This window comes from Mchenga conophoros, linkage group LG7 (genome assembly GCF_057382185.1).
Source record: "Mchenga conophoros isolate Kocher_MC1m ecotype Shallow Benthic linkage group LG7, M_conophoros_male_GT1.1, whole genome shotgun sequence".
Taxonomy (NCBI): domain Eukaryota; kingdom Metazoa; phylum Chordata; class Actinopteri; order Cichliformes; family Cichlidae; genus Mchenga; species Mchenga conophoros.
The window spans coordinates 15,593,699-15,616,648 of NC_140532.1; the positions used below are offsets into that span (position 1 = coordinate 15,593,699).

Here is a 22,950-nt window from a genome sequence, read left to right on the forward strand (position 1 = left end):
CGTAGGACATAAAAGTGGCCCCTTTTACATGTTATTCGTGTAAAATGATAATAAAAAATTAAGTATGAATCAAGTAAATGGTTAAAATGCAAATCCAAATAAGTTTGTGAGCGAGGCAAGAGATGGTTTGGAGATGTGGAGGAGAGAGTGGTTATTTTATAATATGAAGCTGCCAGGCAGGAGGAAACGAGGGAGCAGGTTCATGGATGTGGTGGAGGAGGACATGCAGGGGAGTTGGTGTGACAGAGGAAGATATTAAGGATAGGCTGAGATGGAGGCAGATAATCTGTGGTGACCCCTAATGAAAGCAGTCGAAAGAAGAAGAACACTATGTGAGGGTTTTCAGCTAGGGGTATATCTCATTCTTTCCTTATGAATCCATCAATGGCAAAATGCTCAAACGCCTTTATTATATCATATTTTACCTGGCCTGTGTTTGCATCTCTTTTATGAACTACTTCAAAAAACCGATGGTTTAAGTAATTTTTTACATTTAAAACTTCTCCACTTATTCGATGTTTCTTTGACGTATGATCAAACCTCCCTTATTTCCATATGTCTTACTCAAGCCATGCATTTCAGTTTTACTTTGTCCTTAAATATACTCAGGCCAAATCAGAGATGAAATATTAAATAGAAAAGAACCGTCTTTAACAGAAATTATTAAAGGCACAGCACAGGGCAATGGATCTCAGAGCAGTGTCATTGTGGCATGCTATATGCCACAAACTGTAAAATATATTAAAAGTTTAAAATCTGTAATTTATTGTGCTTATCATCCTATTCAGCAGCATTAGTTCAGCATTTACAATACTTATTTTTTAAGTATTGGATGTATGTTAAGACGAAAGTGTGTTTCAGTGCATAGTTTTTAAAGATGATGCTTTTTGTACTTGTGGCCAGGGCGATCTTCCCTTTTGTAATTTACAAGCCCAGCCCTAAAAGAGTTGGGGCATTGTGTAAGATGTAAATAAAAACAGAATGCGATGATCTGCGAATCTCACAAACCCACACGATAAAACCTAGAAAGCATGTCAAATGATTAAACTGAGACATTTTACTGTTTGATGAAAAACATTGTTTCAATTTGATGACAGCAACATATTTCAGAAAAGTTGGGGCAACAAAAGTGTGGCTAATTAGGTTGAATAAGATGATTGGATATGAAAAAAACTGTATACAAATTGTGGAAAATTTTCAGGATAATGTTCCTTGATGTAATATCGCAAAGACTTTGAATGTCTCATCATCTACAGTACATTATATCATCAAAAGATTCAGAGAATCTGGAGAAATCTCTGTGCGCAGGGGGTGAGGCCAAAAATTCTGCCACAGAAATCACTGCACAGTTTCAGAAATCATTGTGTGAGAACACAGTTCACTGTGCCATCGATAAATGTGAACACGATCTAGAAACGCTGCCATCTCCTCTGGGATATATTAAACTAGAGTGGGACAATATCCCAAAAGTTCAGCAGCTGGTCAGTTCCCAGATGTTTAAGGACAGATGCTACATTGTGATAAAGATGGCCATGTCCCAGCTTTTTTGAGATGTGTTGATGGCATCAAATTGAAAATCAAATGTTTTTCTTCAAATGTTTCCTGAGTTTAAACATCTGATAAGTTTTCTGTGGTGTATTGTGAATACACTATGGGCGTGTGAGATTTGCAAGTGATTGCCATTCTGCCGTTGTTTACATTTTATACATCGTTCTGACTTTTTGGGGAACTGGGTTTGTTTTTATTGCACAAAGGTTTGTTTGGTAACAGCTAAAAGTACTGAAAGGTCTTTATTAATCAGAAGAGGACATGCCATTATAATGGTACAAAACTGAGGTCAAACTGGGTTATTTCTGAGCAACTATAAATGTTTCTTTAACTTTCGCAATTCATGCAAATATTGTCATGAGTGTTAGAGTGAGAGTTTGCCAGTTTCTTTGTTCGTTTGGGAGTGGTTCCTTCGTTTAATTATGTTTTGGCTGGCATTTATAACATTCAGTGTTCGCACAACTCACACTTTAAAAAACAAAAATAACTGAGGTACATTTGTGTAGCTGATTTGAGCAAAGATTCACCCAAAATTGTGCTTGGTCTGCAGGATCCATGCATACGGTACCCTTTACTCTGTGCAGCGTCTTAAACGTCGAGTTCAGTCTCCGTGCTTTTTTTGCTTCAAGTCTGTATTGCACTGTTGCTGCTTTCTGGTGCTCCACCTTCACTTTCAGGTGAGGCACAGGAAACTTCATTTTTCCTCTTTAACATGCTTTCTATCCAGCTGGAGCTGTGGCTTTGTGCTGTTCTTTCAGGGGAGCAAAGTGAAGAGACTGTGCTCCTCCTCATGTTTTTGCCTGAGGTAATCAGCTCGCCGAAGCCTTGTTGGTGGGAGAAGGCGTAGGCAGAGCGGCGGGAGCTTGTCCTGCGTACTCGCCTCAGGTTCTGTTCCTGAGGTCCTTGTTTCTTCCTGGACTGTTGGAGACGACGAACCTGCGGAAATACATCATGGAAAAGTGTGTAAATACACAACACGTGTATTAAATATAAAAAGTCCCCAATGTATAAAGCAAAGACCTAAATCTAATTTAGAACGTACAAAATATTTATTACCAAAGTATACACTATATTGCCAAAAGGAGGGATTAATATGATGTCACTTCACCCTTCTCAGCTATAACAGCTTGAACTATCTGGGAAGACTGTCCACAAGGTTTAGCGATGTTTATGGGAATCTTTGGCCATTCTTCCAGATGCACATTTGTAAGGTCAGACATTGATGTTTGAGAAGAAAGCTTGGCTCACAGTCTCCACTCTAATTCATCCCAAACATGTTATGTCAGGTGGAGGTGCAGGCCAGTCAAGTTATTCCACACCAAACTGGATCATCCATGTCTTTATAAAACTGCTTTGTGCACTGGCATGCAGTCATGTTGTAACAGGAAGGGGCCGTCTCCAAACGGTTCCCACAAAGTTGGGAGCGTGAAATTGCCCAAAATGTCTTTGTGTGCTGAAGCATTAAGAGTTCCTTTAACTGGAACTAAAGGGCTGAGCCCAACACCAGAAAACCCAACACCAAACTTTATACTTAAATTTATACCCTCAGATAAGTGCTGTTCTCCTGGCAACAGCATCAAGCATCACCCCAGTGTGTGTTACACCACTGCCTTTCACAAGGGTCTAAAAACTGTCCTTAAGCAAATCTGAAGGCAACATGAAGCTTGGAGGTCTGTAGCGATTGATTCTGCAGAAAGTTGGTGACATCTGCGCAGTATGTGCCTCTGCATCCGCTGACCCTGCTCCGTTTTACGTGGCCTAGCTCTTTGTGGCTGAGTTGCTGTTTCCATCACTTCCACTTTGTTATAAAATTATATAACATGTATAACATTATAACATTAACTTTGTTAGAACTAACAGATGAAGGTACTGTGTAATGTTTAATAGCGGCAAAATTTAATGATTGGACCTATCACAGTACCATGTTGGACTTCACTGAGCTCCTGAGGGCGACCCATTCTTTCCCAAATATTTGTAGAAGCAGTCTGCATGCCTAGGCGCTTGATTTTATACACCTGTGGCCGTGGAAGTGATTGCACTCTTGAATTCAATGATTTAGTTCGGTGAGTAAATATTTTTGACAATATATTGTATGTAAAAGTGCTAATTCTGCAGAAACTCATATGATAAGTATAAGGTTACCAATACTGTAAACAGCATTTTACTGCTGCAGTTGGTTTGATTCTTAAGTCTACTTGTTTTAGTCGTAGAGGCTGGTTTACAGATTAATTTAAGGAGTCTAGAGAGGATATAGGGAGGATATGCTTCACTGATTTCTATTTATTATTTGGAATTTCCCTTAGTTATTACTTTTTATGAACAACCGGATAATTGTCAGTAGGCTTGTTTTGGGGTTTTTTGTAAAAAAATCTTAATCCGGAGAGTTACTATTAACTACTGCTGTCAGATAAATATAGTGAAGTACTATTTGCCTATTAAATTTAGTTGAAGTATGAAGCTTCATACTTTACTATACTGACATAGTTACTTCCACCAAGTGTTCATTGTCTTGCTCAAACTTGCAGTTGCTGTAACTTCAGCTCCCTCTGAAGGCCTTAAATCCACATGGGGAGAAGAGTTGGGTATATCTATGTCAGATGACATTTGGTAAATTCCACACCACTCTGCGTTCACCACTCCCTATTAAAATTTAAAGTAGTTCATAGGGCCCATTTATCTAAATCCAAATTATCTAAGATTCATCCTGGCTTAGACCCTCGCTGTAATAGGTGTGGGTCTGATGATGCCAATCACACCCACATGTTTTGGACCTGCCCTGCCTTCACACATTTTCGGGAGGAGTTTTTTGTACTCTGAACAAGGCTACTGACCTGAAACGGGCTCTTAACCCCCTATTTGCTCTCTTTGCTACAGAGGGGGAGGATGATAAGTATGTTATCGGGGCAAAACATCATTTGCTGTCCTCTGGTTGCCTCTCGGTTAGACGTGCCATTTTGGTAAGGTGGAAGGCTGCTGCCCCGCCCACCCATGTTCAGTGGCTTGCTGATCTCATGTTGTGTCTTAGTCTTAAAAAGATCCACTGCTCCATCCAGAATCATGGTGGCAAATTTGATCAAATCTGGGGTCTTTTTCTGACAAACTTCTCTTGCGTTAACCTTTTTTTTGTAAACTATCTACAATGTCTCAATAAAGTATTTTGAGTAAACTTGCAGTTGCTGTACCTTGTCTGTCAACGTCGGGAAAAGATCCACTCTGAGGAACTTGACGACTAAGCCAGGCATAACACACACCACAGTGGTGAGCAGAACAACCAACCACACACTCTTCTCTGACAGACAGTTACGAGCCGTGCCTGAGGAGGAATAAAAGGAAATGCAATTTTCTCGTATCAACGTAATTTTCTTGCGCGGGCCACACTGAACCAGACTCACCGATAAATGGGAAGCTGCTCGGAAAAATGCCAAATAAGCCGTCGCTCTGCATTGCAAATAATATGGCAAAGTACACCATCAGGCTCCCCCATATGAAGAGGTGATTGACGGCAGTCCAGTAGTGCGTGTCGAGTCCGATCTTGGAGCAGACGTACATCAAACCATAATAATAAAAATAAGACCCTCTTTTCATTTAGCAGTCCTGTTTTGGCAGTATTTTGTGATATTTACAGTCTCACCTGAACACTTACAACAATGACCAAGGATGTTGCTATGGTGACGGCGAACGCCTGTTGGTCTGAAAAGGAGGAGCCGTCTTCTTTCACCATGAGAGGGAAAGCCCCGTAGGGAATGAAGAAAAGCAGGAATGACGTGGCAACCCCCTGCAGGGTGCACAGGAAAAACTGACGCTTGTTGAAGAGAAGGTTTTGCTGGCCGGGTTTGTACAGACTTGGGTAGCGAAGGCTGTTCTGGTCATTGACGTCCTTTAGAAAACAAACAAAGCATGAGTATGATATTATAGACTCTTTTGTTTATTTTAATAAGAAATAAATGATGGGAGGATAATGGGGGAAATGTTCTGCAGCAGTTTTATGACAAATGGTCAGTTAAAGCGGATGAGTGTAAAGTATACAGTGGCTTGCAAAAGTATTCCACATTTTGTCACATTACAGCCACAAACAGGAATCAATTTATTGGAATTCCACGTGAATGACCAACACAAAGTGGTGCACACGTGAGAAGTGGAACGAAAATCACACATGATTCCAAACATTTTTTACAAATAAATAACTGAAAAGTGGGGTGTGCGTAATTATTCAGCCCCCTGAGTCAATACTTTGTAGAACCACCTTTTGCTGCGATTACAGCTGCCAGTCTTTTAGGGTATGTCTCTACCAGCTTTGCACATCTACAGACTGAAATCTTTGCCCATTCTTCTTTGCAAAACAGCTCCAGCTCAGTCAGATTAGATGGACAGCAGTTTTCAGATCTTGCCACAGATTCTCGATTGGATTTAGATCTGGACTTTGACTGGGCCATCCTAACACATGGATATGTTTTGTTTTAAACCATCCCATTGTTGCCCTGGCTTTATGTTTAGGGTTGTTGTCCTGCTAGAAGGTGAACCTCCGCCCCAGTCTCAAGTCTTTTGCAGACTCCAAGAGGTTTTCTTCCAAGATTGCCCTGTATTTGGCTTCATCCATCTTCCCATCAACTCTGACCAGCTTCCCTGTCCCTGCTGAAGATAAGCACCACCAGAGCATGATGCTGCCACCACCATATTTGACAGTGGGGATGGCGTTCAGAGTGATGTGCAGTGTTAGTTTTCCACCACACATAGCGTTTTGCATTTTGGTCTCATCTGACCAGAGCACCTTCTTCCACATGTTCGCTGTGTCCCCCACATGGCTTGTGGCAAACTGCAAACGGGACTTCTTATGGTTTTCTGTTAACAATGGCTTTCTTCTTGCCACTCTTCCATAAAGGCCAACTTTGTGCAGTGCACGACTAATAGTTGTCCTGTGGACAGATTCCCCCACCTGAGCTGTAGATCTCTGCAGCTCGTCCAGAGTCACCATGGGCCTCTTGGCTGCATTTCTGATCAGCGCTCTTCTTGTTCGGCCTGTGAGTTTAGGTGGATGGCCTTGTCTTGGTAGGTTTACAGTTGTGCCATACTCCTTCCATTTCTGAATGATCGCTTGAACAGCGCTCCGTGGGATGTTCAAGGCTTGGGAAATCTTTTTGTAGTCTAAGCCTGCTTTAAATTTCTCAATAACTTTATCCCTGACCTGTCTGGTGTGTTCTTTGGACTTCATGGTGTTGTTGCTCCCAATATTCTCTTAGACAACCTCTGAGGCCGTCACAGAGCAGCTGTATTTGTACTGACATTAGATTACACACAGGTGCACTCTGTTTAGTCATTAGCACTCATCAGGCAATGTCTATGGGTAACTGACTGAACTCAGACCAAAGGGGGCTGAATAATTACGCACACCCCACTTTGCAGTTATTTATTTGTAAAAAATGTTTGGAATCATGTATGATTTTTGTTCCACTTCTCACGTGTGCACCACTTTGTATTGGTCTTTCAGGTGGAATTCCAATATATTGATTCATGTTTGTGGCTGTAATGTGATAAAATGTGGGAAAGTTCAAGGGGGCCGAATACTTTTGCAAGCCACTGTAAATTGGGATTAGGAACGCTAATCGCATGGGTTAAATTTAAGCTACAACCTACTGTAGGGTTAGACTTTTAGGTACGTCTGATGGGTTTATCAATCATGACACAGTGAAAGAGGTCAACAGTAATAAAATATTCACCTGAATGACTTGACAGTATCTTGAAAAGAAGAAACAAAATTAAACTATGAAACGGCTCTGGAGCTTACCATTAGAGAGAGATTACTGAAATAAGAAAAAGTTCGATTTTTGTGCAAATTTTTAAAATATGCATAGCCACATTGAAATAAAACTTAAGTATGCTTTAACTTTGTACAAGAGCTATTATCACCTGATCAAAAAGTCCCATCGCTAGTACTGGCAGCGATGTATAGACAATGTTGAAGAGGGTGATGAACCACTGGTCATACACAGTCTATGGAAAGTGGACATTTTGTTAGAGCAGGGTTTTTTCCAACCATACAGCACAAACATTCAGAAGAGCGAGAGGTCTCGTGCATGAAAATTTCTTTCAGCTCAATATCGGAGAGAACAAAGGGAAGATCAGAGCAGAGAGGAGGACAGATGCATCAAGGAAAACAAGACTGAACACAAGCTGGAAGAACATGGATGAAAGTCAGTGACATGGAATAGCTCACTGGTTTCACCTTATTTAGAGTCTATGGTACAATAAGTATAAAAGTACATAACATTCACTTTTTATTCTAAACAAAGGCAGTCTGAATCAAGTACAGTAGCAGTCTGAGCCTATACATTCATGACTACAGGATCACCTGAAACATCCCTAATTTTAAGAGCTATGTAAAAGTTTTAAAAGAAACCTTAAAAGCAGAGAGGGTGTCTGCCTGGCATAGTTGTGCCTGATAGCTGAAGGCTCTGCCTCTTCTACTTTTGAAAACTCTACACAGGTAAGCCTGTCTGTGCTGGTGTACCAGGAGAAGGTTTGACAGACTGTATTGTCCCCGGTTGTGAAGACTGTCCTCCAGCAGGGAACACTTAGATTATTTCTTCTGCTCACCACTCTTCCTTCCAGACAAAGTGAACACATCTCCTTCAACTTTAGTCTATTAGGAACAAAATGGACTAGGTCTGTTCCTAAATTAGATAAAAGACACTCCTGACAGGCCTTGTGGCTTCTACAGAGTCAGAAGGAGACACATTTACTCCAGTGGTCCTGAGGTCAGCCTCCGTGACCTCACCACAAAACCAGACCTGACAGTTGGCATGCATAATTGATTTAACACAAACATAAAAAAAGCTTCAAATATGCTTGAAGGCTTCATTACAGTTTTCTTACCTGAGCTGAGAAGCCGCAGAAGAAACCGTACCAGAAGTGCACCAGGGTGAAGGCGAAGTTCTTGTAGAAGAAATATCCCAGAAAATTACACATGCGGAAGTAAGACCAGCGTCCGTGAACCAACAAGAGCCTCTGCAGGTACCGGAACTGGGCAAAGGAGTAATCTGAGGCCAGAACAGCCTGCATCCCCTCCTGTCCGCTGATCCCAACACCGATGTGAGCAGCTGAGTAAGAAACACAGTGTGTGAAGCAATGCCCTTCATAACTGAAATATTTGTCATTACAAACAGCTGACAAGATTCTGGAAATATATTCACAAACATTGTTAAATAACAGTCTGGACTGAGTTTTTTTTTATAAATGAAGAAATGTTTTTACAACCAGCCTCTTACGCAGTGTGTGGCTGGTTGTAAGGTGTTGGGGTAAGGGAGGTAATTTCACTATTGTATCGTATACCCCAAAAAAATCTGTTAAGCAGAAAATATGAACAAACTGAGTAAGTACTCAGCAGTTTGACTGCTTAATTCATATAATATGATTCACAAAGTTTATAAAAATCTTTCATTGATCCTTGTGCCCTGTGGATGTGGGCATTCTCATCCTGCAAGAGAGTGCTCCCTGTGATCTTTAACCATGCCAGCAAAATTTCCCTTCGAAGCATAACAGAATTTCCAGCTCCCCTCAGGTTTTTCCTTTAATTTGTCACCTCTGGCAAGGCTGAAAATTCCCTCTACACACACGTGAACGGAGTCCTTGGATGCAGAAGAGTGTGCATCCACATCAGTTTGTGATATTTTCTTGAGAATTCCTGATATTTCTTTTCAAGTGTTTACTTGTAAATGTTATACTTCACTTTGTAATAGTAATACATACTACATGCACGCCACACGTGGATGATCTGAAACTTACTCTTGATCATGCTGACATCATTGGCTCCGTCTCCTATGGCCAAGGTGACAGCTCTCTTGTGCCTCTTCACCAGCTCCACCACCTGAGCTTTCTGCATCGGCGTGACGCGGCAGCAGATCACCGTTTTACATAGACAGGCCAAATCCAACAGGATGTGCTCCAGCTGGGGCTCCAGAGCGTGAGCCTGAAGGGCAGAGTACCCACACCACACCTATTAAATCTATCATTACCGCGGTGTAACATCAACCCCCTGCGGAGGGGACACTAAGCAACATCCCTGTGTGCATCACGCACTCTGCCCTGGGCACAGCAAGAGAGCAGCTCGCGTGCAAAATGATGTTAATAAAATCCTGTAATAGAGCCGAGGGCAGAGCTTATTGTAGACTTTGTTCAGTTGGCAGCAGGCACAGACGCAGCAGACTCATCAAAGAACATCGGAGCCATTTAGCAAACAGTGTGAAACCAACGGGCATCAGTAACAAAACAAAAACAAGTGCAGAAGTAAAAATGAGCATTTAATTAAAGGCAGTCTCCGTGAAACCACTTTTCATTGTTATCTTACCAGACTGTGTCCATTGATAACTAAGGCATACTCTGCAATTATAGCTTCTTCAAACACAGAATCGTCTGCAAACGCATCCGTCTTCTCAACATGTCCTGCACTGCTCACGCAACTCAGGCCGAGGATGTGCTCTTTGGCGCTCCTGAGGATAGATGCAAGGCAGTAAAAGTGAATCACACCAGAATTCTCTTCAAGAAGGCTTTTTAGCATTTTAAATCCACAGACTTTCTATAAATGGGACATTTAATATTCAAAGAATACCACCCTGAATGTGAATTAAATGCAAAAAATGTGTCACCTGAGCTGCTGCTGCACATCCTGCAGGGTGTGGCCGGAGATAACAAACACCTCATTCATGTCATCTCGCAGCATGTTGCAGGAGTAGCCAATGTTCATTGCTGTCTCTAATGAAATTAAACAGTTTACAGTCGTGTATCTTTCCACAGACAATCCAGCCAATATTAAAGTCATCATTCACAGGTACCTAGTTTATCTCCTGTAAGGACCCAGATTTTAATGTCAGCTAGATTTAGGCAGGCGATGGTCTCTGGAACTCCCTCCTGAAGTTTGTCTTCAATCGCCGTGGCTCCTAGAAGCTTCAACAAAGTCAGCAGTGAGTCAGCAGGACTAAATGCGATCGATTGCTTTAGGAGTGTAAACAAAAGCATGTCAATTTTACCTTCATGCCCAGTTCAATCTCGTCGTAAAGGACAGCAAGCTGATCTTCGCGATTCTCTATTACAGTGCTGGCAAAGAGAAGCCTCTTCATCCAAACTTTAAAATAATCTTCATCGAGGTCTTTGTAGGACAGAGCCAATGTTCGAAGCCCTTCCCCAGCAAATTCCTGCATGAAAAACGATGGAAAAATAAACATCTGACTAAGAGAATAAATCATTAAATCTGCAATCCACAGCGCAATTATTTACAAAGGAGACATTATGTTATCCACTGCGATAACACCTACACTAAGGTGTTCTGAGGTAGTGTACATGAGGTTTTCACAGGATGGATCCAGACGTTCGAAAATAATCGTGTCAGCGCCTTTGGAGTAGAGTTTAATCTGGCCTTCTGGGCTTCTCACTATCAAACAAGACAAAGCACAGCAAGAGGAAAAATAAAACATGGATTATTTGGCTGTCAACTAAATTGTCAGTAGATACAAAATAATCAGACATGTTGCCTCGTGCTGCTATTTCGTAATTATTGTCCACAGAGTTTCATGATGACTACTTGTGTGTTGCTTTTATAAGTGAAGACCTAACCAATGACACTCATTCTCTTGCGCACGTTGTTGAAGTCCAGTATGGCCAGAAGCTGGTAGGTGACGGTTCGTCCCATCTCACACAGCGTGACGGTTTCTGGGGTTCGCGCCCGGAAGACAAACCCAAAGTTTCGCGCCGCAGTGACCAGCGCTCCCTCATCAGGTGACTGTGCCTGGTACACCAAATTTCCTTCATTTGAACATAAACACATCAGTGAATCAGAGTTATTTGAATTATTACAGCTACAGTTTCTGGATCATGTATGTTTACCTTCACTCTTCTCCTCTGGCATGACAGTGTGACACAAAGCCAGCAGCCTGAAAAACTCCTGCACTGCAGGATCCTCCATTTTGATGGCTTCAACCAAGCTGCTGTCGTAAAACTTGAACCTTCTGTCGCAGAGAGGGTTGAAGGAAAAATCCACGCAGGCTGTTTTCTGAGACATTAAAGCACCAGCGCAATGATTGTGTCACATCTGTTTCACTAGAAAGAGAAAGAATTTCTGCTTTTTTCAATCTGCTCACCTCAGTAATTTCCACCTTCTGGTCAAATTCATCATAGACATCACCTAAAAACATAAAAGTAACAATGGCAGTTTTATTTATATAGCACATTTGATTATAAGTGAACACAGTGTGCTTAACAAAGAAGAGAAAAACATAAAAACCTCTGCAGGTTTACAATTCCCCCTAACCCCTTAAAGCCTGAACCATGAAATAATTGCCAGAAAATTCAAGTTTTTAAAAAATGTTGTTATTTATTGCTGAAAAACATATCATGCAATCTATTTCTTTTCAAGGGAGGGGAGGGAAGATCTCACTCACTAATGATGTAGAAGTCTCAAAAACCCATGTTTCAAATATGATAGGCGTTAAGGGGTTAAAGCACAAGCACTCAGCTATTGACTGAAGGCCTGTGTGGAAAAAAAGGCTTTGAGCCTGTTTTTGAATGTAGCCGCAGATGTGATTGATCACTGATCAGCAGGTAGCTGGTTCCAAAGAACAGGAGCGCGGTAAACGAAAGCAGCCTCAGTGCACTTGGATCTGATTCTAGGAACACTTAAAGGGAGATAGCTCTAACTGGGTTATAAACACCGAACAAGTCGGAGATGTGGTGGGAAAGGCGAACAATCGAGAGCTTTATCATTAATTATTTTGTCAAAGATTAAGAAGTAATTGCCTCTGTAGTTGGACCTGGCTCCCAGCATTACCCCCGAAGTCTGCTACAGTAAATTTGACCAAACAATTTTAACATTTTAGGGTGAACAAACTAAAAAAAGCAAAAAACATTTAGGTCCCATGCTTAACTGTTCAGCAGTTTTTGTTGAAGAGTAGCCCAATTTAACTGAGAGGCTAATTAGCCCAGTGTTTTAACCCGATGTAGTACTAAAGCTCCATACCATACATCTGTCCATTAATGGAGCACTTGCTGAAGACCATGATGTTCTGGGTGAGCGTGCCTGTCTTGTCAGAGAAGATGAACTCCACTTGGCCCAGCTCCTCATTCAGGGTGGTGGTGCGAGCTTGGGCTGCAGTGCCCATCGGGCTGTGGTACATCTTCCGGTCCCAGTTAATGAAGTGACTGTGACCAAGTCGCAGGACTTCCACACTGATGAAGTTTTATTGAGCAATACAACTATTTACCAACTTCCTAGTCAGTGTGACGGGCTTAATTTGAAAATGACTTTTACAACGACTGCATAGGTGCTTACCTGACATACAGCGAGATGGGCACAACAGTGTTGAGGATGATGATGTAGGACCAGAAGGTGAGGAATCCAGAGAACACAGCGCTAATCTGGAACGTGTCCCACGGCAAAAACACTCTGAAGTTTGTGCCGACATACGTTTCCCAAATAGTGTGTCCAACTGCCAAAATAACTCCCATACAAATAAGGAAGGCGAAAATCTGAAAAAAAGACAAGAGTACATATTTTGTTCCCAAAGATGCATCAAATAAAGTGGTATGTTTTATATGCTTATATGAGCATATCTGTAGTAAAAGGCACAAAATGTGACATTTAAAACCAGTGAATGTAACTCTGGACTGCCAGCTTTTAAAGAGAAATTTATCATTTATGCAATTTATTTACAACTAGAACGGCTGCCTATAAAATAGCCAACTAAGCCACAATCATCAGCCCATGCTAGCATCGTAAAATGCAAAGCAGAGTTACAAAAATCAGCCTACCCACAAAACCAGAGTGTTCATGAGTTTGTCGATACTGGTCCTTTTCAGTTTCGTCCTTCCACAGTTCTGCATCAGTTTGGTTTGTGAGCCTGTTGGGCAGATGTGCAAACAACTGTCAGTGTTGAAAGAATATTAATAAGACTGTCCGTGACCTTTCCATCGAGGCAAAGAAGAAAAATATAGACGCAGCTAATGGATGTGGAGAATAAAACCATTAAAAAGCAACTATTACCAGCAAATATGACCATTCCAAAGCACCACTCAGTGTTTCTGAGTACACAGCCCCGCAGAAGCATTTTTTCATTATCCAGAGGATATTTATTGCCTTTCCAGTATAATGTTCCAGTAAACCTATCCAGCTTGTTGTTTGGAGGCTCACAAATGACTTCCCCTGAGGAACAAAGGAAGAAAAAGAAAAAGATTCGTCAGCCATGACTGATCAAACCGTCGCAAATAATTAGATATAAGTAGACAAAAATGAGAGAAAATGTGAAAATAAAAACTTTGGCATCATCTCACCATCAAAGTCCATCAGTTTAGAAATGTCTCCTAAATCTGAGGTAACGGTTAAAGCCTGACGGACTTTTAGATTGGTCTCTCTGGAGGGAAGAAAAAGGAAGACAAAGAAAAGTTGGCTATTTTTGCTAAACGTCAAATTAAATATACGCATGCACTTTTTGTGCTCATATGAATGTCTTGTGCAATTGCTCCCATCTTACTTTTCATACCTTGCGCAGAACTTACCCATCTAGCTCTGCAGTCTCAACATAGCACAGACCATAAGGCTCACTGCTACAGAGAAGGAGGATGTCTGCCTGTGTGTGAATCCAATACAAAATACTCAGCAGTGGAAAAAAAGGCAATAAATCAATTTCTGCATCACTGAACCTGCAACAGCACTTAACTGGCCCCATTTCTCCCAAAAGAACCTATTTTCTTTACTATATGTTAATCTAAAAGGCTGATATTACAGTCTAGCATGTAGTGTGACAGTGTCGTAGCAATGCTTTACTCACAGCAACAAACTGATTGTTCTCTAGTTTGATGATATCCCCTACTCGAACGTTCATCCATTTTTCATTCTGCAAACTTGAAAAACAGGAAACACAAAAGGTTAGGAATAGCTGTAAATGTAGCCTCTGCAGGAAAGCATCTACAAATCCAATTCCAGAGTTGAGTTGGGACGCTGCCCAAAATGTAAATAATCACAGAATGCAATGATTCCAAAATGGGAAGTGCACATGGTAAAATCTAAGCAGACCTGATTTTTCCTGTCCATGTTAAGACAGCAGTCCATTATTAATGTCTCATATTACCACGATACACCAAATCCCCCCATAAAGCATGTCTTCTCTTCATTCTGAAACAGTTTGACTTTTGTCTCCAGCAGAAACAGTAACAGAGTTACAGTTATTTAATAAGTGCTCAAAGGTGCCCATGGTAAATAAAGGATTGACTGAAACATTTTTGTATTTCATGAAAAATATTAGCTTCTTTGGAATTCAGTGTCAGCAACACGTCTTTAAAAAACTTAAGATGTGATCAACAAAGGCCAGAGAGGTAAGTGGTGCTAAACTGAAATAGCTGGAGGAAGATTTTGATTTGGCAGCAAGTCAGTAACATGAAAAGACATCTTAGAGAGGCAGAGTTTCTCAGAAGTAAAGACAGGCGGAGGTTGACCAAAGTACAAAAATAACAAAAAACTTAAAAATAATGTTCCTCCACATAAAGTTGTGAAGACTTTAACATCATCTACACACATAATATCATCAAAAGATTCAGAGTATCTGGAGAAATCTCCAGGCCACAGATCAATACTGTATGTCTGAGATCTATAGGCCTTCAGATGCCACTGCATTAAAACAGGTGTGATTCTCTCATGGAGGTCACTGTGTGGGCTCAGAAACACTTCCAGAAATCACTGTCTATGAACACAGTTCACCGTATCACCCACAAATGCAGGTTAAAGCTCGATCACACGAAGCAGACACGCCTCTGTCTCTTGGAGGCAAATCTCATTCAAAATGGACTGAAGCAAAGTGGAAAACTATTCTTTGGTCAAATGAATCAAAAATGGAAATTATTTTTGGAAAACACGGACGCCACATCCTTTGGTCTAAAGAGCAGAGGGACCATCCGGCTTGTTATCACTGAGTTCAAAAGCATGCATCTCTGATGGCAGCGCATCAGTGCCTATAGAACTGGCAGCTTTCACATCTGGAAAGGCAACAGAAGGACTGAAAGATACATAAAGGTCTGCTGCAACAGCATGACATCATAATAGAAGAGTCTGGGTTGCTGATCTGGCATGCCGGCAGTCCAGACCTTTCACTAATTTCATATATTTGGCGCATTATGAATTGAAAAATACAACAAAGCTGACAAGAATGGGATATTCCTCTCCCGAAAGTCCATCAGCTGGACTCCTCACTTCCCAGACATTTATGAACTGTTGTTAACAGAAGAGTGGATGCTACACAGTTGTAAACACAGCCCGTCATAACCTTTTTATCTTTGTTGCTGTCATCAAATTCGACACCGTCTTGTTTTGTTTTCTTAAAGTTTCCTCTTAAATATTTTCTCAGCTGAAACATTTGATCGGTTTTTATTGCATTCTGTTTATTTACATTTTACATACACATCCCAACTTTTTCAGAACTGGGTGTGTAAATGACAACGTCATAGAGTACCTTCCTCTGATGAGAACCTGTGACTGCCGGTTGTTGACTTGTTGGTCGCTCTTGTATCGGAACTGAAATTTTTAAAAAAGGGGGTTACAAATTTGAAGAAGAGACGTAAAAAGAATAGCATTCAAACAAATTGTAAGAGATAAACAATGAAACTAACATAGTCATCTGTGGCGTCCTTAACAGCCGTGATCACGAGCACAAAAACCAAAGGCACGATGGTTGTGAACCAGGACAGGGAGGATATTTCTGGAATTAGCTGTGAACAAAGTTTGCATTAGCCCTCTTTGTTTCCTACATCAATCAAATTATAGTTTAATGACACAATCAGTAGCACTTTTTCCTACCTGCAGTATTAAGAGCACTGAGAAGTAAGCGTTTGCCACCCTCTGGAACTGCTCAAACAAGTTGATGGGCAGGAAGGTGAAGATATTGTACTTTGAGGTTTTGATGCGATTATCCTGAAGATTCACATCATTAGAAACAGCGCCGATGAAACCCCACAGCCAACACTTAAAGCAAATTTAATGCAGGTAACTTACGGCATAAGAGAACCTGTCATTGTAGTCCCACGCGTTGGCTTTCACGCGGCGCTCTTTCTCTACAGAGAAGACAACACAGAGGAAAGGAGAACTTAAAGTAAGAGCTCCTTATTCTAAAGTCTGCCTCTCACACACATAGCAGAACAAATTTAACATCAATATGAGATTTTGACCATTTGCCTATATTTCTTTCCGTTTAAAATCCTAAAATACTTTTTTTCCTTTCAGACTGCCCTAACATTTATTTTCCTTCCAAATCACCTCTTGAAATGAGAGCAAAATCCTAAAGAAAGCTTAGTTAGCTTAGGGTAAAGTTTCATAACTGTGTATTTTATCTTTCTTTTTTTTTTTTTATTCTCAAGATGAACACAGTAATTTGTCTTAGATTGATTTTTTTTCTTTTGCTCTTTATTTATTGTAAGAGAAGGGACACAGAGGTCTCGGTTCACTTATCTGCAAATAAAAGGATGATTTATTTATGAAGAGACAAAGTAAAAGACTGTTTCAAGCACCAGCATGTTCCTCTGGTGTGGTGATTATTGAAGATAAGGATGATGAAACCTTTTCCTACATTGCAGTATTTCACAAAGTATTACATGATCAAGCCAGCAAACCCCGTGATGTTGCAATGTCCCACTTTTAGTTAAGCTTTAGTAAGCTTGACTGTGGTTGATAAAACCTCCTTTTAAAAAAAAGTTTGACTATATTTACAATGGAGAGCTCACTCTCACGCTGGTACAAGAAGAGGTCATTCTTTGATTAGCACATGTTTTTTAATTATTTCTCCATTAAATTGTTAGCAACTTCTTTGATTACTATATCTACATAAGGTTCTAAGTCTTATTTCCTAAACTTTGAATAAGAGCTTCATTGAGGGATAAAGATGGAGAGAGATCTTTAATTCATATCTTTATATGTATTAAAACAGACATCCTTATTTTTAGCTCCAAATAAATCTTGTACTTGTAAGAAATTTTATAGGCTGAATGGAGCACCCCCACCAAATTGTGGGTAAATTTGTGTTTGGTTGATTCAAACACACCTTCTTTGTTGAAAAAAAAAATTTGCTCTGGGAAATCGATTTTATATTATTGGAAAGGCTGTTTATTCCCCTTTAAATAGTGCCACATTTGTAAAGAACAAGCTGGGTTGAGCAGCAGAGTTGAGTATGTGGGTTGTGCCCATTAAAAACTTGCCAGTTCTTCTTTGCCAATGCCAAACAGCTTATTCTGCTATTGATTCTCAGCAGCCTCAGTAGCATGATGTGGAAGGACACAGCCACAACAGCCTGGCACCTTCTCCTCACACTGCAGGATGGAAGTCTATTCTTCAACCAACATTTTTCACAAGTCAGCCAGTGTGGTTGTGTTGGTCACTCTGGGATGAAGCGCACACCCAAGCTGATCCCACAATGGAGTTGAAGTCAGGACTGCAGACAGGTAATTTCATCCTCTCCACTCACAAATTCTGGAGGTAGTCTCTGTTAAACCCCAATCTGTGGGAGACCCATTATCATCTTGAAGGACAGACTTCAGTCCCAGACTGTGGAGATATGAGATTGCCACTAGTTGCACGATTTCAACTTGATATCTCTCTGCATTGAGAATGCCTCCAAGGATGGCAAGCCTTGTTTTTCTAGTAGTGAGGTCTTTTCCAGATTGTCCGGGTAGAGACCTTTAACCATATAGTCCTGAAAACCTTGATTGCAAATCTGTGGAAGACTGCCAACAGGGTGCTGACAGGGTGAGGAAACAGTCTTCTTATGTTCTTGGGAAGCCCACTTCCAGCTTGTCACATTCCCTATTATATAGAACTGGGTCATAAATTTGAAGGGCTCACTCCAAATAATGGTGCAACTTGTTTTTGTGGAACACCGGCTTGAAATTGTCCAGTGGCACGGGCGCTATGCACATCAGTCAATCATGGCATGCTTGCAGCAGACACCAACTGACCCCTGTAGCAGGATCTATGCTCCTGTACCAGAAGCTCAAAACAAGAGTCAATAGCAGAATAAGCTGTTTGGCATAGGCAGAGAAGATGTGGCAAGTTTTTCGTGGGCACAACCCACACATTCAACTCTGCTGTTCAACCCGCAAATACAAATCTGGCAATAAACAGGCTTCCCAATGATATAAGATTTATTGACAAGAAGCAGAATTGTAACAACAAAGAAATAATTGACCAAACACAAATTTCCCTACTTTTTGTGCAAAGTTTAGTTCAAAAACTCCTTTGCAAAAATTCAGCTACTCCAACACACTTGGAAACTGTAAAGTGAGAAGACTAGAAAGGCTCTTGTAAGTTAATGTAAAACTCGCTAGCGGTTCACTTAGCTTCACACTGATGGTGGAAACGAGAAAAGGGAAGCCTTTACTTTGACAAAATGAAATAAAATCCTACCAGCCCCTCAAAAGCTCATCAGTCAACATGATACAACATGTTTAACTAATCTATCAAATTAAAGTGCACACCCTTTTTTCTCAGAAGCTCAAAAAACCCTTCTCTACCACTTCTTAGTGAAATTGTCATGCAGTTTCACTCATCTTTTCATCCTGCGTTCCATGCTTCTCATGAGCAAGACTTGTGACATCTATAGAGGGATAAAGGGATTAACCATGGCATATTAAAAAAGGCTGACTTCGTAAAAGCTACTTTCAGTTGCTCCCTTATTCACAAGGGGTCACAGCAGCAGGTAGCTCTACATATTTGATTTGGCAGCATTTTAATGTCTGATGTCCTTCCTGACCCACCCCAAAGGGATTTGCGTCTCCGCCCAGGATCGAGCACTTGCCAAGTGAAACTACAAACCTCTAAACTTGATAAAGTTTCAAATGATGCCTTTTTGCGTGCGTCTACTTCAAACACACCTTGTCTTGGCCTGCCCGTCTTACCCAACAGCTGAAGACTTCATTTCCCAACTTTGACATTCTTCTCATGGCTCATACATAAACACAATGCATTAAGGGTCATTAATATGTCTGGTCACCCTTTCTAATCAGTCTCGATGTGAAAAATGTTGACTCTCAAACAAGAGCCGGTGTATTTCCCGCAAATGCTGAGATCATTTATCAGAGCATTTTAACTTTTCACACAAAGCCGCTCCCGAAAGAGCATGTACGCTGACAGATCTGCTGTTTCCAAACAAGGTTAAAACATTGTTGAATTATGCATAACGCACCCGCACAGAGCTGCAAAAGGATAGAGCATCTACCACGACAGCTGGGATCATCCTGCTATCACTTACTATGATACTTAATTATTAAGGGAGGCCACTATTGTTCAAACCATTTGGTCTGCTTAAGCATATAATTAGGGAAATATTTCAATTTTATTTTCAGGGAATTTCAGTGGACTTAAAGAGAGATGCAAGTCTGAACAGCTTACAGTGAAATGATTCAGGAAATATTTCAGGTAGTCAGTCACTCTGAGGACTCTAACAGTAATACGGGAAGCATTAAGATGAGCTGTCTCGCTAGCAATGCCACATCTTTCTTCCTAAAAGGATAATTACACCTATTGTTGAGGAATTGAAATCCCATCTAAAGTGCAAGGAGCATAAGGTCACCTTGCGTTATGTGTGTAATGTTGCGCTCAAGGATGCCGCAGATGACAAACATGCAATCTGCATACACAGAGCACATGAAGAGCACAGATAGCGTAGGCGCACACCAGCACAGAGAAAGAGACAAGTTATATTAAAGTGCACACTCTTTTTTTCCTCAGATTTCATCTTTCCCATCTTTCCAAAGCAGCACTGCACCATAGAGAACATCTGCGAAGTGAGGAAGGCACAAGCTCCGCCTTCTGCTTTTAAAAGTAAAAAAACAACAACACTTATGTGAAAAAAAAAATATGTGCAACTCGCCTGCCTGAAACCTCACAGTTTAACTGCATTTTTGTCCTACTTTTAAGACATCCTCACTGTGGAATGTATTGTAATGTTGTTATAAAGAAATCAATTACAACTACAAATCAGTCTTACCAACATGAGGTTTTCTTCTCCAGAATGTCTCCATCTTCTCCTGGGACCTCCCGAGGATTTCCCTGAAAGGCAGATGGAGGACCCAGGCTTAACAAACAATAAACCCTGCACTGGCAGAGGTGTAGGAAAGAGCAATAAATGCACCATAATGGCATTACATGTGACTGTTTATCAAGGCGCTTTTAAACTGCAGGTGCAAGCAGCAGAAGGCAAATCCTCAGTGGACTGTGTCTCCTTGGGGTTTCCAGGTGAGGTGTAACCCCTGGCTGAAGTGCACATCTAGGCTCTTTGTTTTCAAAAGAAGGGGCCTGTCTTTATGGAAGTTTTCTCTATCTGTGCGTAGAATAAAACACAAACGGTGAAGTGTGACCGCATTTATCCACTTCTTACCTTGCACAGGTTTCTCACAGGCGCAGACTTGTGTTATCTCCATGTATCCTGTTATTTACCCGCGACCATTTATTTCAAGTAGCGCCTTCCGCTGATTTTTTCGAAGCAGACCCTATCGCCTCTTCCTGAACAGAAATCATCAGAGATAAAAACACACACACAAAAAAGCAGTTCAGCTGTGGTGATGGTGCTGATGTCGCTGTTGCGGTTAGAAGCTTGCTAATAATAATAAAGAAAACAGGACGTGGGCTGTGAGGATGGTGCAGGCAGGCAACCATCAGCAGCCCCGCTCTTCTGAAACAAATGAGCGGAGAAATAACGAGGCAGCAGGAATCAGCCGACGATCACTCACCAAGAACCGCGACATGGTGATGAAGCTACAGCCCTCTTCTTCTGGGAGAAGTAGAAGTGAGTGAGTGTGCGCTGCAATGAACACCTCTTTCTCTCCCCCTCTCTCTTACTCAGCCCAGTCTCTTGGCAAATAGAAAAAAAGAAGTATGTTTACTGTGTGGCGCAGGTACGCTTTTCAGACGTGCCACCTTGGCAACCAAGTGAAAAAGAGCTAAACAGGAAGGTAACAACCTTTTTCCAAACTTAGCCAACAATAATAAGTGCTATTGTTGTTTAACACTAGCCTCGTTTTAATTATCTAAATCTAATCTAAGATGCTTTTATTGCCTTTACCACCTTTGCATTTTTTCCAGTAGTTAGTAGTACGAAGGAAAGCACTTACACAGAGCACTTAAAAGAAACAACATAGTTGACAAAAGTGCTTTCCAGTTAAAGGACAGTAATAACACACAGAAAATACACGTTAAACGAGAAGAAATACCAGTTTTTAAAAGGTCAGTAAAATACATAAAAAAAGATGAATACAATGGACAATAAATAAACCTAGCAATAAAGAAATGAAAAAAGATTAAAAGTGACTGTTTAAAAAAAATCTCAAGTCATACTTTGCATTATATTTTTAGTTTATTGTCCAACTTCATCTCATTGTTTTTAATACCTAATTATTTTTAAGACCTAACATTACAGTTGCATTTAAAAAAAAATCAGTTTCTTTCTTCTTTTTATTGTAATAATAAAATTTAGCAGGTTTTAGTAAACAGGCTTTGTGTCAAGTTTATTTCCTGTTTTGTAAGTATCTTTCTGACTCTGTGTTATTGTATCTTCTCTGGGATCTAAAGTACCGTTTTTCTCAATCACTTTGATGCAATCCTCACAGCAGAAAAGTCATTCTCACCACTCTTTATGCAGTTCTCAGCACAGCAGTCCCCCACCTACGTTAGCCGTTCTCATTGTTTTTAAAAACACGCTGTTTTCAATAAAAATACCTCAAACATTTTTCATATATGTAAGAACAATACACTTTAATGCTCTGTCAGAGGCACCAGTGAAACTGTCCTTCAGCTGAAATATAGCAAATATAGATACGTTCTCAGATGAGGGTTAGTTGCAACAAACAGAGTTCAGTACTACCAGTCTTATGTCACAGGTGCGTGTCATGGCATGTCATGCTAGTACAAGGTTGAATCCCCTATTGCCTTCAGAGTTGCCTTAGATTCAACAAGATGCTGGAAACATTCCCCAGACATCACACGGTTGCTGCAGATTTGTCAGCTCTGCTGAGATCTGTTGACTGTGGAAGCCATTGAAGCTCTTCTGCATACCTTGTTTGTAACGAGCGCTTGACTGAATTACTTTTGCCTTCCTATCATCAGCTTAAAGTAGGTTGGCCATTATCATCTGACCTCTGACATTAAGAGGCAGAGATAATTGTGCTGGATACTTCCCCCAAAGGTCAACAGTTTGTAAAATACTCAAACCAGTCTGTCTGGCATCAAAACGATGCCACGTTGAGTCACCTTTCTTTCTTCTGACGCTCTGTCTTTACCGTATTATATGAAGCGCCTTGAGGCGACTTTTGTTGTGATTTGGCACTATATAAATAAAATTGAATTGAATACCGTATCCGTGTGCCTAAACCCCAACCTAACCTTTTGAG

The 22,950-nt window shown here is 40.8% G+C and overlaps 1 protein-coding gene across 2 annotated transcripts; it reads right to left on the bottom strand.

Moving 5' to 3' along the window:
• Positions 1-1,771: 1,771 nt before the first annotated feature.
• atp8b4 (ATPase phospholipid transporting 8B4) lies at positions 1,772-21,409 on the bottom strand. Of its 2 annotated transcripts, none has more exons than XM_085282487.1 (29): positions 21,295-21,409; positions 20,943-21,067; positions 20,553-20,614; positions 16,571-16,629; positions 16,376-16,489; positions 16,189-16,287; positions 16,032-16,093; positions 14,358-14,430; positions 14,086-14,156; positions 13,861-13,940; positions 13,574-13,732; positions 13,342-13,430; positions 12,863-13,059; positions 12,551-12,759; positions 11,676-11,719; positions 11,422-11,587; positions 11,152-11,340; positions 10,854-10,969; positions 10,569-10,733; positions 10,374-10,485; positions 10,188-10,293; positions 9,890-10,031; positions 9,328-9,511; positions 8,419-8,642; positions 7,453-7,536; positions 5,192-5,425; positions 4,941-5,079; positions 4,731-4,861; positions 1,772-2,484 (listed from the first exon to the last, which is right to left on the bottom strand). In XM_085282487.1, exons 3-29 carry the CDS (start codon positions 20,584-20,586, stop codon positions 2,173-2,175), a joined length of 3,594 nt encoding a protein of 1,197 aa, XP_085138613.1. In that variant the 5' UTR covers positions 20,587-20,614; positions 20,943-21,067; positions 21,295-21,409; the 3' UTR covers positions 1,772-2,172. The 2 variants fall into 2 exon arrangements, with proteins under 2 accessions (XP_085138613.1, XP_085138612.1); XM_085282486.1 differs by having other exon boundaries at positions 5,180-5,425.
• Between the last annotated feature and the right edge of the window lie 1,541 nt (positions 21,410-22,950).